This window comes from Carex rostrata, chromosome 1, assembly GCF_964058835.1.
Source record: "Carex rostrata chromosome 1, lpCarRost1.2, whole genome shotgun sequence".
Lineage (NCBI taxonomy): Eukaryota > Viridiplantae > Streptophyta > Magnoliopsida > Poales > Cyperaceae > Carex > Carex rostrata.
The window spans coordinates 13,132,946-13,147,636 of record NC_135918.1 but is presented as its reverse complement, the minus strand read 5'-3'; the positions used below and the strand labels follow the sequence as shown (position 1 = coordinate 13,147,636).

General features: G+C 34.0%; 1 protein-coding gene across 1 annotated transcript; it reads left to right on the top strand.

Moving 5' to 3' along the window:
* Positions 1-807: 807 nt before the first annotated feature.
* On the top strand, positions 808-9,252 carry LOC144559385 (pentatricopeptide (PPR) repeat-containing protein). Its single transcript, XM_078308407.1, has 11 exons — positions 808-1,389; positions 1,744-2,041; positions 2,287-2,414; positions 3,533-3,673; positions 4,031-4,117; positions 4,219-4,372; positions 4,469-4,528; positions 4,682-5,110; positions 5,728-6,023; positions 7,700-7,829; positions 8,642-9,252. Exons 1-11 carry the CDS (start codon positions 866-868, stop codon positions 9,143-9,145), a joined length of 2,751 nt encoding a protein of 916 aa, XP_078164533.1. The 5' UTR covers positions 808-865; the 3' UTR covers positions 9,146-9,252.
* Positions 9,253-14,691: the final 5,439 nt, after the last annotated feature.

The window sequence follows — 14,691 nt, the reverse complement described above, 5'->3', positions numbered from 1 at the left end:
CGACGTGTTCGGTACCTATTCCGGGGTAGCGCGGGGGCCAGTATTATTTGAGCATTGAGATTCGTGTAGAACGTATTTGAACAGCAAAGATTTTCCAGTATGACACTTAGAATATTAGTTATCTCAGATGATGCGAATTAAAAAAAAATCCAGTCTCCTTGAATTAACTAGATAGACCTTTTCTACCAATTAATGTGACCTATCCTGGGTCCCAACCCAATGGTTTACCCTACTCTGTCTGTCATCCATAGACCGAGTTCTTTTCTTTTTTTTCGTCATGCCAAAAGCGTGAATTCGCTTTCCCTAAAGCATCTCAATTTTGTGTTTGGATCTAGACCGTCTGATTTTTTATGGCACGAGTATTAAAGGACTACCTGCATTCTACTACTGATTAAACGGTCCAGAATCCAAACTCAAAATTTGAATTACTTTAGGGGAATGGACACAAGCAGTCAGAACAAGACAAATGTTAAACTTCTTATAAAACGGTGCAAAAGTTTGGGTTGATTAGCAAAAGAGCCCTAAAAAATCCAGTCTTACTGAATTAACTAGATAGACCTCTTCTACCAGTTTACAGTCACCTATCCATGGGTCCCAACCACATGGACTGAGTTCCTTTCTTTTCTTCGTCAAGCCACAGGCCCACAAGCGAGAATTCTCTTTCCCTAAAGCATCTCAAATTTTGTGTTTGTATATGAACCATCCGATTTTTTCTGGAAGGACTACCTGCATTCTAATTCTGATCGAATGGTCCAGGATCCAAACTCAAATTTTGAGTTACTGTAGGGTATGACTCCAAGTACAAGCTAACGAACCCAATCCTTCCCTTCCCGCTCCAAGTTCTCAGCTCTCACTCAAATGGAAAATGCATCCTTCCATGGATTTCCTCTTTATTTCTTCATCCTCTTTCGCAACGCAACCTCCTTCTCTTAAAACACTAACCCCAACTCCAAAACCCTCCCCTTTTCTCCTCCTCTCCTCGCGCAAACCCTCGCCGGAGACGGTGGCGCCGCCATCTGTCCCTCCAATTTCACGCCGCCCGTTAAACCCTATAAACCCTTTAAAAACTAGTACTAGCTCTACCAAACCCTCTCTTCCCTCCATTAACCCCCTTACTAACAAGCTCTGGCTCACTAGCAAGCTCTCTCCTCCTCCACCTCCAAAGCAAGAGGAAGTTAGCCCGCCTGTGGTTACGCAGGAGCCAAAACCGGAAAAGGAAACGGAAATAGTTAAACAGAACCTTGAACTTAGAGATAAAAGCAAGATTTTTGTGGGGAATCTTCCACTCTGGGTTAAAAAGGAGGAGATTTGCCGCTTCTTTCGGCAATTTGGGCCGCTTAAGAAGGTTGAGTTGATAAGGGGATATGATAGTCCAGAGCGAAATGTCGGGTACTTTTTCATACTGTGCCAATTTTTTTTTACCAATAATACCCAAATTACCCCCTCCTTATTTTTCTATCCATTAAGGGGGTAAGTGTGAATCACTATTGCTGTTAATATAGGGTACTTATGCTGACTACTGATTACTGGTATGTGAATATAGCATCTGGTATATTTGTTTGTTATCTATTAGAGTGATTGGTACTAGCTGTTATGTAATCTTACAAATGAGTATGTCAGGTTTAACCAGTGCAGATTAATTGGCCTTATACTGTTCGAGGATCATTTGAAAATATGAAAAATTCATGGCTTTGCAAAATTATAAGTTAAATAACACTATGAAAATTCCTTCCAAATTAACAGGTATTGCTTTGTTATATATGGTGGGCCCACAGCCGAGGACTCAGCATTACAGGCGGCAGAGTTGGACGGAGTTGAGTTCCATGGGAAACAACTTACAGTAAAACTGGATGATGGGAGAAGGTTGAGGAAGAAGGAAGAGGAGAAGGGGAAGTGGGTTAGAGGAGAAATAGAGGAGAGAGAATACCGGTCTGAATGGCATGAGGAGAGAGACAAGGCTGCTCAAGCTTTTAAGCGGGTTTTGGAGACGCGACCTGATAACTGGCAGGCTATTGTGTCAGCATTTGAGAAAATTCCCAAGGTAATGTAGTTGCAAATTATGTGCTCGGAAAGGATCTTTATGTAAATACTCTTTAAGTCTTTGAGTTAATTATTGAGATGTCACAGTCAAGATTAATCTTCATATCAAAACAGAAATGATACTTGTTATCTAAATGTGAAGGGGGGAAATCATGTACTGGCAAATAAGAAGAAAAGGACATAGTAGAAAACCCAGTTGAGAACTCATATGAGATTTTCTAATTTCAATTTATTTTTCTTGATTAGCCATCAAGGAAGGAGTATGGATTAATGGTGATGTATTATGCAAAGAGAGGAGATAAGCACCATGCACGTGCAACTTTTGAGAGCATGAGAGCGAGAGGAATTGAGCCCAATTGTCATATTTTCACCAGGTTAAAATAACATTGTTTACCTTTCTTTTTCAACCAATACTACTTATAGTCGTTTACATTGATTTTGGTTGAGACTTAAATTGTGCTGCTTTAATTAAACCCCAACTCTGTAACACAACCTGAGATTATTCCTGCTGAGAGTGAAATTAAATTTTCACCTTCAAATGGTTAGCATACTAAGTTTACTAAAAATTTAACTGGAACTCCAACTTCAAGTGTGATTAAACCCTGTTTAGTAATAAAGTGTTCAATATCACATGGTAATAAAGCATACTGTGAGGCAGATTTATCTACGTTGTTAATAAATTAAATTTGACCTAATAGATAATAATATATTTTTTGGCTACTAGATAATGTGTAAACAAACACAACAGAAGTCAATTATTAGAGCTTGTTACAAACACTCCTAGTTCTGAAGCTCTTATGCTCTCTTTAGGACGACATCTTTCTGTTAGAATAGCATTCCGTTTTTTATTGGTTGATGGTCCAAATAAATGCTACTCACTTTATTATTATTTCTCATCTGTGTGCAAATAATTGCTATTGGGGAGATGAAAAGCGGGAGAAAGAGCATTTTTTTTTTACTTCTTCTGACATCACAACCAACAATGTTTTGTAAAGCAGAAGATTGAGAGCTAGAAAAATCATTCCTCTCTCTCTCTTTCTCTCTTACTGGTATATTATATACTGCATACCACTTCTACTTTGAATGATACAACCTGTACCGATCAACTTTGCCCCCCTCTGGATTTTTGATTTGTAATTTGGGTTAAATTTAGTGTTAAAATCAAAATAAATTTCTTGAATTATGATTGGTAATTAGAATTATAAGTTAAAGTATTAGAAATTATAAGTCAGAGCATTGGAAAATATAAGTCAAAACATTATTTTTTTATCGAGTACCTAATTAGTTAATGGGTTTAAATCCGATAAGCTATTTAAACCTGATTTGATATCCCCCCCCCCCCCCCCTTCCCCCCCGACGAAAATCCTGGGTCTGCCCCTGACAACCTGAGTGTAAATTTGAGATAGTTTGCTAGGGCTTACCAAGTTACAGGGTCATTCAAGTTTTGCATTGCTAGATTTATAATCTTCATGCTAATTTTATGTTAATGCAGCCTGATTCACGCTTATGCAGTTGCTAGAGACATGAGAGGTGCTTTATCATGTGTTGAAGAAATGAAATCTGAGGCGCTTGATCTGACAGTTGTGACATATAGTATTCTTATTGCGGGTTTTGGCAGAATTAACGATGCCAAGTGAGTTATTTTATTTCATCTGCAAGCTCTGTGCATCCATGAGTTGTGTGGTATACTGGTATCTATTATTTTGGCTTAGACTTTACTGAGGTAATTCTTGTAAATAGATGGAATGTATACCTGAACTGGACTCTCTCACTTGTTTATGGGATAAAGATGAGGAAGGGGTAGTTTGGGTATTATATGAAATGTAATATTCTTCTAAAGGGAATATGCATGAACTATAAGATTAGTAGCTACTTTTTTAATTCGGAACCATCCTAGAGTTGTTGTCGGTTCTGCTAAAATCTCAGTGCTGCACGAGTTGAAACTTTGAAATTTCATTTGCTAACGTGACTTCTTTGTTGATATGAAAAGTTCGGCAGATGAATTGTTCAAGGAGGCAAAGATGAAGATCGAAACCCTAAATCCAGTAATATATAGTAACATCATATATGCTCATTGGTTAGTATATTGAATATTAATTACCTTCCAGTTTATTCATTCCAACCCAACAATTCTCATCCTTAATTAACCTACAACCGATCTTTTCTCATATGGTGCAGCCAGTGTGGTAACATGACTCGAGCAGAACAACTGGTGCGAGAAATGGAACAAGACGGTATAGATGCACCTATTGATATATACCATAGCATGATGCATGGTTATACACATTGTCAGAATGAAGAAAAATGCTTGATTGTCTTTGAAAGACTGAAGGTGTATATATATTTCTGTCCTAGTTTAAAATGATATAGATGGTTATTCTGAATAATTCAAATTGAAGGAAGTTGAATTATTTTTTCATTTTTGTAGGAATCTGGATTCAAGCCATCAGTGATCAGTTATGGGTGTCTTATCAACTGCTATGTGAAGGTACTTAATTCCTTTCTAATATCTCTATTTGCTGAAGGACACAGTTAACCCTGATAATACATAATCTTTCATGTGTTCCCTTGATTAAACAAGAGATTTCATCTCTATCTAGCTATGTATTAATTTCGAGGAAATACATGCATTTTTGTACAGATTGGAAAGGTCTCTAGAGCACTAGAATTGAGCAAAGAAATGGAATCGCGTGGTATAAAGCATAACAAGAAAACATATTCCATGCTTATAACCGGCTTCACTCAACTAAAAGATTACGCAAATGCCTTTAACGTGTTTGAAGAAATGACCAAGTCAGGACTAATACCTGACCAGGTGATATATAACAATATAATAGAGGCCTTTTGTAAGATGGGAAACATGGATCGGGCTTTAAGGATAGTCGACAAAATGCGCAGGGATAAATTACAAACCTCTAGCCGAACTTTCAGGCCGATAATTGAAGGGTTTGCATTGGCTGGAGATATGAGACGAGGGATGACAGTTTTTGATCTTATGCGGCAAGCTGGGTGTGTGCCGACTGTAGAGACATATAATGCCCTTATTCATGGACTTGTTCGGAAGAACCAGGTATTGATATTTGTACATTTATTTTGTATTGCTTTGTATCGGGAACGTTCTTCTCTGGATTGATTAACAATAGGGTATCGACCTGTGATGACATGTATTGATTTGTACTAACCAAACTAGAAAGATGCAACAAATCATTACAACAATAAAATGAACTGTACAAAGCTCTAATGAATCTTAGGGATGCAAGTACTTGCCGTGCTGTGACGTGTCATGACTTGGATCACGTGCCGTACCGTGACCAATTCAGAGGGATGTTTATGGCACATTAGTCACTATGTGACCACACATGTCGTGTCCAAACATGACTAGTCACGTTTGTCACGTTTGGTCACATTTAACTATTTTTTTCGTAATTTAAATTAGTTTATTCAACATTCGATCAAGATCTAAATGACATGTGACTCGCATGACTACGAGTTGTGCTGTGATCGGGCTAGTTCGCATGCCGTGCCAATTTTCTGAAGGATGGTCACGACACGGGACACGTGAGCCACCACACATGACCGGCACACGTGCCTTGCCATGACTTATCCGGTCATGACATGATTTTTTTACATCCCATGATTATCATCTGTAAAGAGTCTAGTCCACTAATTAGAAATATAATTCCGCAGATTGACAGAGCAGTGGCTGTGATAGAACAAATGGAAATGGCAGGAGTAAAAACGAACATACACACTTACACGACCATAATGGGAGGTTATGCGGCAACAGGAGACATAGGAAAGGCATTTGAGTACTTCAAGAAAATAAAGGATGCCGGGTTGACTCTAGACGTGTTTGTTTACGAGGCGTTGCTAAAGGCGTGCTGCAAATCGGGCCGCATGCAGAGTGCTCTCGCTGTTACCAGAGAGATGAGTGCCATAGGCATGCCTAGAAACACCTATGTTTATAACATCCTTATTGATGGGTATGATATACTCTTTCTTTGTTTAATGTGTGCATTTTTTTTGTTACAATATATCATATTCATATTTCTGACTTTCTGTGTACTATACGCTACTTTCTTGCCCTTTTTTCCTTTTTTGTTTGTGGTGTCAATACCGTATTTTGATTTTTATTTTGTCTAGAACATAATTTCCATTTTTGTTTGTGGTGTCAATACTGTATTTGGATTTTGTTGTTACAATGTATCATATATATATTACACAATAACCTGTGCTATGGACTCATACCTCTGTTTTCAAAGTTCAATCAGTCAATTTGAATAGTTTAACATGATCTCCATATGAAAATGCACTTGCTGACCAAATTTCACATTTTTAAGATTTTTTATGCTATTTTTTTAGATAGGTAGAAAATCACTTGATTTGAAGATTTTGGACCTTCCAAAAGCAGTGCTTCTATCTATCTAAAAGAGTAATAAAAAATTTCTAAAAAGTGTAAAATTTTGGTCTGCAAGTACATTTTCAATGAAAATCATGTTTAACCATTTGGATTGACTATTTGAACTTTGAAAATAAAGATATGGATCCATAGTACGGGTCGATCCGTAATATGCATATTAGTATAGCCTCACTCTATTCATATTTCTAACGTTCTGTGTACTATACACTGCTTTCTTGCCTTTAACTTTTTTTTGTTTTTGTTTTTGTGGTGTCATATTGTATATGTTTTTTTTTTTGGTCTAGAACATAAATCAGAGGATTGCTGGGGAAGTATGGACAATTGTTACGAGCCTGTATCCTCTGAGATATCTCAAATTTTCAGTTTTGGGCCAAATTTTTTTACGGTGTCCATTAGGAATGCAGGGGGCCATAATTATTGTGCTTTTAGATTTACGCAGAACGGATTTGAATGGTCCAAATTTTCCACAGATCAACTCAGAGCTTGAGATATCTCAGGGCATGCGAATTCCAGTTGTTATCGGTTCAGATCCCTCATTATAGCATGTATTATCACCCCCAGCAAGTGGTCATACTCATAATTTCCTGACAGAATTTTTCTTTTTCATTTTGTTCTTTTGCCCCGAATTTTTATTTTATTTTATTTTTTTGAGGTGGGGTTGGTTTGTAAGGTATGGAACATGAATTTATCTGTTTACTAGAGTGAGTCTATGGTACTATGCATATTACGATTTGGCCCATAATACGGCTCAATATTCGACTTTTCAAAATCCTAACGGTTGATCCGAACCGTTCATATTGTTCTCCATATTAATATGTGTTTGGAGACCAAATTTTACATTTTTTAAAAAAAATTTACTATTTTTTTAGATTATTGAAAATCACTGTTTATGGATGGTCCAGAATTTTCAGATCAAGTGATTTTCTAAATATCTAAAAAAGTAGTAAAATTTTTTTTAAAAATGTAAAATTTGGTCTCCAAACACATATTAATATGGAGAACAAGATGAACGGTTCGGATCGACCATTAGGATTTTGAAAACTCGAATATTGAGCCGTAGCACGGACCAACCCGTGATATGCATAGTACCATAGACTCACTCCTGTTTATTATCACCCCAGGAAGTGGTCATACATGTGTATTTAATGGATAAGCTGTATTTATCTGTTTATTCAATTATGTATATATGAATGCTTATTATTTTGGTTTTGTTTGGGTGCTGTTTGCTGCACAATGCAGGTGGGCCCGGAGAGGGGATGTATGGGAAGCAACAGATCTGATACAACAGATGAAGCGTGAAGGGGTTCATCCTGACATACATACATACACCTCCATGATCAATGCTTGCTCCAAGGCCGGTGACATGGCAGTAAGCACCATCTCTAAATACTCTTTTTTTTTTTCCTTCAAAATTTATTATAACACTGATAGTTGTACCTGCTATACCAATCATGACTCTTGTCTGTATTTACCAGACTGTATAGGACCACATTATCGAGCTTTCTATTTTGTTTTATCATGGATCTTGGCTGTATTTACAAGGATGAAAATTATCAATAATTTTCCAAAAGAAAAAAGGATTCTTGCAAATACTATCAAAATGCCTCATCATGCCTCACATCTTTGGTCTCAATTTTCAAAGTCTAAACTGTCGATCCTAACCGATCAACATGATCTCCATATTAAAATGTGCTTGCAGACCAAATTTTATATTTTTTTGGAAATATTTTACTATTATTTTAAATAGGTACAAAATCACTTTTTTTGGATGATCCTGAAACAGTGATTTTGTACCTATCTAAAAAAAATTTCCAAAAAAAAAAATGTAATTTTGGTCTCCAAGCACAGTTTATTATGGAGATCATGTTAATCGGTTTAGATCGACTATTTAGACTTTGAAAACGAAGATAAAGAATGTGAGGCACAGCGAGGCATGAAAGACATGAGGCATTTAACCCTCCTCTATATATAATGGTAATTTGGCATAAATACATGATCAAATTAAGTTCAGTTAAACCAATATTTACCAAGATGGTTACTGTCCAGGATATTCTGGTATCAGATGTACCAATTACTTGATTATTGATGTATACCTATGCAGTAAAACTTGAATGAAAAAGAAAAAATGTACATCTTCTTTACAGAGAAGTTAGGAAATGATAATCAAATTATCTATTTCAGAGGTCTGACAAGGTGTTGGAAGAAATGGCATTGGCTGGTATTAAACCTAACCTAAAAACATACACAACCCTAATAAATGGGTGGGCCCGGGCTTCTCACCCCGAAAAAGCACTGCAATGCTTCAAGGATATGAAATCAGCTGGTTACATACCAGATCGTCCCGCATACCACTGCCTCATTACCTCTCTTCTATCACGGGCCACCACGTCAGGAGAACACATATATAATGAAATTGTAAATATATGCAAAGAGATGTCAGAGAATAATTTAACGGTAGATTTATGCACTGCTGCTCACTGGTCAAGGTCCCTGAGGAATATTGAGAGGAGAGGTGGCAAGCTTACAAAGGCTCTGCAGAAAACCTTCCCACCTGATTGGAATTCTGAAGAAGCTCAGGGGGTTATTTATAAATCTATAGGGGGTGATGAAGAGGATAGTGACGGGGATATTTCTGCATTTTCTGAGGGGGAGGATGAAATTTTTTCGAGACACTTTTTAAATTGAAGTGTTTCCTATTATTTGTATGTCTTTATAGCCTTCTCTTTGTTGTAATTTATCTGTAAAATCAGGTTATTAGTTTTCTGGTAAAATAATCCTGCTTTATCAGAGCATTCTTTTAATGTGTTACTGGTATGATGGTTGCTTTTGTGAGAGAATATAAAGTAGAGGAATGATTTGCTTGCTCGGATCAAATCGTTCAAGTCTCATTCATTGCAATGGTACAAGGTTTGACACATGAGAAAATAGTAAATTTTGTACATGTGAAGATTGAACATTGCATGAACTTTAAAATGAAAAAATGATGTATCTTGTATTGTATTGATTTTTCACAATTGATAGTTAGCAACCCTTAATAAAATATCAGCTACTAACTGCTGAAAAATAGTGTTGAATTTTTATGATAGATACAAGAGAAAGAAAACAACAAAAGTAATTGCAACATTGTAATTATTTCACAAACAAAAATAGATAGATGCTAGGTTCTGTATTACTATCAAGTATCAAATAAGAGCAAACACCAGTAGTTGGAAATCATGTTTCCTTGTACAAGTAAAACTGTAGCAGTGTAGCATGCAGCAGACAAACAATTAGTTTTCTTGTACAGTGCATTGCTCTTTCTTTGCCCATTGTACACCTACGTATTTGCATGTTAGCTTGATAATAATGCTTAGAACCCCAATTGACATGCTTCTATCACTTGTACTGTACACTACAGCTGATCCATGTGATATGTCACTTTGCTTCTTACTTCAATCCTCCAATTTTGAAGTAAAGAATTAATGGTTGTTTAACATAAAGGTTCAATCATTTCTTTGTTTTTGCCTCCATTGTACTTCACTTTGTAAATGTTCAATAAAAGAAAAGTAGAAGTTCATTTAATAAATTAAAACCTTTGATATGATATATGTATCATTTTTTATACATGTTTCATTTACATAACTCTGCCTATGTAGTTTCTACACAGCCTGTCCCAAGCTAGAAAAAAGAAGGGTTCGTGATAGGCTAGGCGAGCCGGTGGTAAAAAAAACCTCTTTATGAAAATGAAACCCTCACGAATTGGACAGAAGTAGTACTAGAATAGGTGACCTCCTGGAAAGTCCCTGTATTGTTGATTCCAGTTGGGTTTCATTTTTAGCCTATCCCAATTTGTTTGAGAATAAAGTATTTGAAGAAGAAGAAGTTGTTTCATTTACATGAACAGCAAGAGAATGAAAAACTAAACAGGTTGATGTCTTTATTAATGGATATTTATAAACCTCTTGATGCCAGTCAAACTGTTGTAATTTTTTCATAAGTGTGTTTAGATAATATCTAAGGATGTTATTTTTTATATTAAAATAAAAGTTTATATAATTATTTCTTTAAAGGTACAAAAAAATGTAGGTACTTAAAACTTTATTTTTATATTACATTCACATGCAAAGTTTTATGTGACATCGACCATCAGATTCTACAATAATTTCTTTAATCATATAATAATATTAAGTATAATATTTTTTTTAATATGAAATAAAGGTAAACTATATTTAAAAATCGCTCTAGTACATAGGACTACTAAATTTCAAACTTGCAATCTCCCACTTATAGTACAAAACCTTGGCCAATTTTTTTATGTTGTTCTTATAATTTTTATTTGTTATTTTTATAATATAATATTAATAACTTATATAAATGAAGAACATGTACCGACTTCAATATACGAATTAGTAAATTTCATTATTACATTACACTATTTGTCTTGTGAACCTCAGATATATTTCCCGTTATAATCATTTAGGACCACTAATTTGATTCGCTCAAATTTGAGGGCCCAAACTGAATTTATCCCCAGTGTACAAACAGCATAAAGATCTAGCCAAGGTAGCTATTAAAACATACAAAATGTGGACCCTCTGATTGATGACTTAATCAATTTTTTTCAATTTGTTTTGTTGGTATCTTTTATTTTCGGATGAAATTAGAAATTCACACCTTCTGCAACGACCAAGTAATAAATAAATTAAAACCATGCACTAAACATTTTCCTATATTTAAATTTCCTAATTAATAAATGAGGAGGGTTCAAATGCCTCCATTTTTTATGCCTCCACCATGCCTCCATTTTTTAAAACTTTAATAACTCAAAATTTAAATTTGTACATGTTTTAGTTCACAAATAATTAATGTGGATGATTTCTAGACGTTGATTTTTGAACTTATTGATTCACATTAAAACAAAATTGAAATGTGATATTTTTTTTATGAGTACATAGAGAAAATAACATAGATCACATCTAACGGTTTTATTTTGACTTTTAAGTTTTAAATTTTGAGTTATTAAAGTTTTAAAAAATAGAGACATGATGAATGCACAAAAAATGGAGGCATTTGAACCCTCCTCTTAATAAATTGGTTTTGTGAACAATACAAAAAGTCAAACAAGCACCTATATATAAATCCACCTAACTTGTACATGTTTTAGTTCACAAATAATTAATTAGTATTTAACATGATACCAAATTTTGAAGTGCCTGCTAACAAGAGGGCTCAAGGAATATTTTCCATATTTCCAAATATATCAAATTAAGGATAAGGTTTCCTAACAACGAAACGAAGAATTCCTTAGATTGCATAAAAAATGGCACAAATTAACATCACTAGAGCTATGAACAAGTAAAAAACAAAAAGACAACATTTTTTTTTGCAATTTTTATAATAATAAGTCTTTTTTGAGGAGGGTTCAAATGCACCCAAATTTTTGTGCACCCAAATGCACTCTATCTTTCAAATCCTTTTTCTCCGTTTTCAAAGTCCGAATAATAAATCCGAACCGTTAGATGTGATCTATATATTAAGATGTGCTTGGAGACCAAATTTTACATTTTTTGGAATTTTTTTACTATTTATTAAGCCACTTTGAAAATCGCTGATTTTACATTTTCTGGACCATTGGATCAGCGATTTTCAAAGTGGCTTAATAAATAGTAAACAAATTCCAAAAAATGTAAAATTTGGTCTCCAAGTACATTTTAATATATAGATCGCATCTAACGGTTCGGATTTACTATTCGGACTTTGAAAACAGATAAAAAGGATATGGTGCATTTGGGTGCACAAAATTTTGAGTGCATTTGAACCCTCCTCATCTTTTTTTTATTATAATAAGATCAATTAAAAGGAGGATTTGTTCTTTTAATTATTATTGCATCTCATATTCGACATCTATTATTGCATCCCAAAAGTTGTTTTACTTAAACATGCAAGTTGAATTCGCATCTGAATCAACAAAAATTATTATATCTACTATACGAAATATTTAACACTTTTTTTTTTTCCAAATAATCATAATAAAGTTAAGTCAAATATTTTTCTCAAACAAGTAAAAATTAATATCACTTTCAAATTTTTATTCCACACTTTTACAGTTATATACAAGTACTTGTCAAAATAATTGTTAACACATCCAAATGGAATTAAGGAAGGTGGGGCTTTGGTGGGGATGCCCAGGATGGTATAGAGTTGAAGGAATAAATACAAAAAAAATAGTAAAAAAAAATATTGCAGAATTTATTAGAATTAAACTGTAAATTGCGAATATTGAATAGTATATGAATTGGAGAGGATCGTTACTTGCTGTTAAGTACTGTAGATGTACAGCTTATACAGGTATCTTCAATAATTTATACAAAATACAAAACATAACCTGATAAAAAGCATTAATTATATATAATTGCACTATATATTCTTGTGTAATTGGAGATATTATTTGTAAATTAAACTTGAGCCTCATTTAATGTTTCTCCTCCTAATTAATATTCAGCAATAAGTTGTCACAGAGCCAAAACAGTATTCAAGAAAAATGCATATTGTAGCCACACACAGAATTTGTTTTGGAAGCATGATGGAATGAATAATTTTATTCTTGTATTGCTTGAAATTAATTAGTACAAAGACACGAATATTGGTAAAATTAAAAATTAAAAAAGTGTAGATGTGTTCTCAATTATTTAGATAGAGTGTGTATCAAATTTGAGTCAAATTAGAATATGGTTGAGTCATTAATTAAAACCCTATTGATAAATTTGTTAAATTATTTGATGTAAGACTAAACATTTTAAAAAAAATGAAGAACATATCTACAATTTTAACAATTTAAATAATATTTTTCAGTATATCAATATCTACATAAAAAAAATAGATGCATCGCTAGAATTATCCTTAAAAACTGTAGTATAATATTGTGTTTAAGTTTCTAGATTAAAATAAAATACCGGGTAAATATTGTAACAGAGCAGTTTTGGCTTCATGCAACGCATGAACCATATGCTGCGCTGTTTTTATTCTATAGTTCGTGTGCTGCATGAAGCGAAACCTGCTCTGTTACAATATTTACCTGAAATACCCGGCTTAAACCCTGCACAATAGAATAATTAATGTAACATTAATGAATTTCATGGTACAATTACAACAAAAGGCCCTACCTCACAAGCTGCGCATTAAATGGATACCATGTGTTAAACACATAATTACTTATTAAAAAAATAACTTGACAAGGTCCTCTGGCTACCAAACAAGCAACAAGGTACCAAGTACATCCTATTTTCAAAATGAAATATCTCTATCTATTGTACATGCAAACAAACAACCACTTTCAATAATTGAATTGAATTCACTTATATATATATATATATAGGATTTGGCTAATATACTATGGGTTGCATATGGACCGAAATACACACGGTCCAAATTTGAAATTTTAAAATTCAAAAAGTCGATCTGAACCGTTCATCTTGTTCTCCATATTAATATGTGCTTGGAGACCAAATTTTACATTTTTCTGAATTTTTTTACTATTTATTAAGTCACTTTGAAAATTGCTGATCCAACGGTGGCTTAACAAAACAGTAAAACCGTTGGATCAACGATTTTCAAAGTGGCTTAATAAATAGTAAAAAAATTCAGAAAAATATAAAATTTGGTCTCCAAGCACATATTAATATGGAGAACAAGATGAACGGTTCAGATCAACTTTTTGGATTTTGAAATTTCAAATTTTGACCGCGTGTATTTCAGCCCATATGTTACCGAAAGCACATTAGCCTATCTATATATATATATCTCTATTCTATTATTAAGCACGTTGGGTGTCCGATCCGCCAACGACTACGATTGAGAGATGAAACTTCGGATTTGATCTCAGCTCTCCAATTACATATTTTGTCTTCTTTTGATTAAATGCATCTGTTTTATGTATAGAAGTCTAAATTTAGTTAAAAACAAACCCACCACATATATTGCCACACGATACGTTACAATTAAAATTGAATAAATTCTGAAATTTAGTGATATATTTATCTGTTTCCTTATTTTTTTTTGTTTTCATATTTCTCCTCTTCAATTGAGAAGACTCCACATTCCATTTTTTTATTTATTGTTTCCTTACGTCTTCGTTTCTATACGGATCACAATGAAAATTATTTTCTTTATTTTCTTATTTCTCTTTCTTTGTTTCTATACATATTGGTGTGGGCAATTTAGAATATATCAATGTGTGTGTGTGTGTGTGTTCT

Coding starts and splice junctions, on each gene's coding strand:
- LOC144559385 (XM_078308407.1), top strand. CDS start 866: ATGCATCCTTCCATGGATTTCCTCTTTATTTCTTCATCCTCTTTCGCA. Junction 4,529..4,681: donor TTATCAACTGCTATGTGAAG/GTACTTAATTCC, acceptor ATTTTTGTACAG/ATTGGAAAGGTCTCTAGAGC. Junction 5,111..5,727: donor GACTTGTTCGGAAGAACCAG/GTATTGATATTT, acceptor ATAATTCCGCAG/ATTGACAGAGCAGTGGCTGT.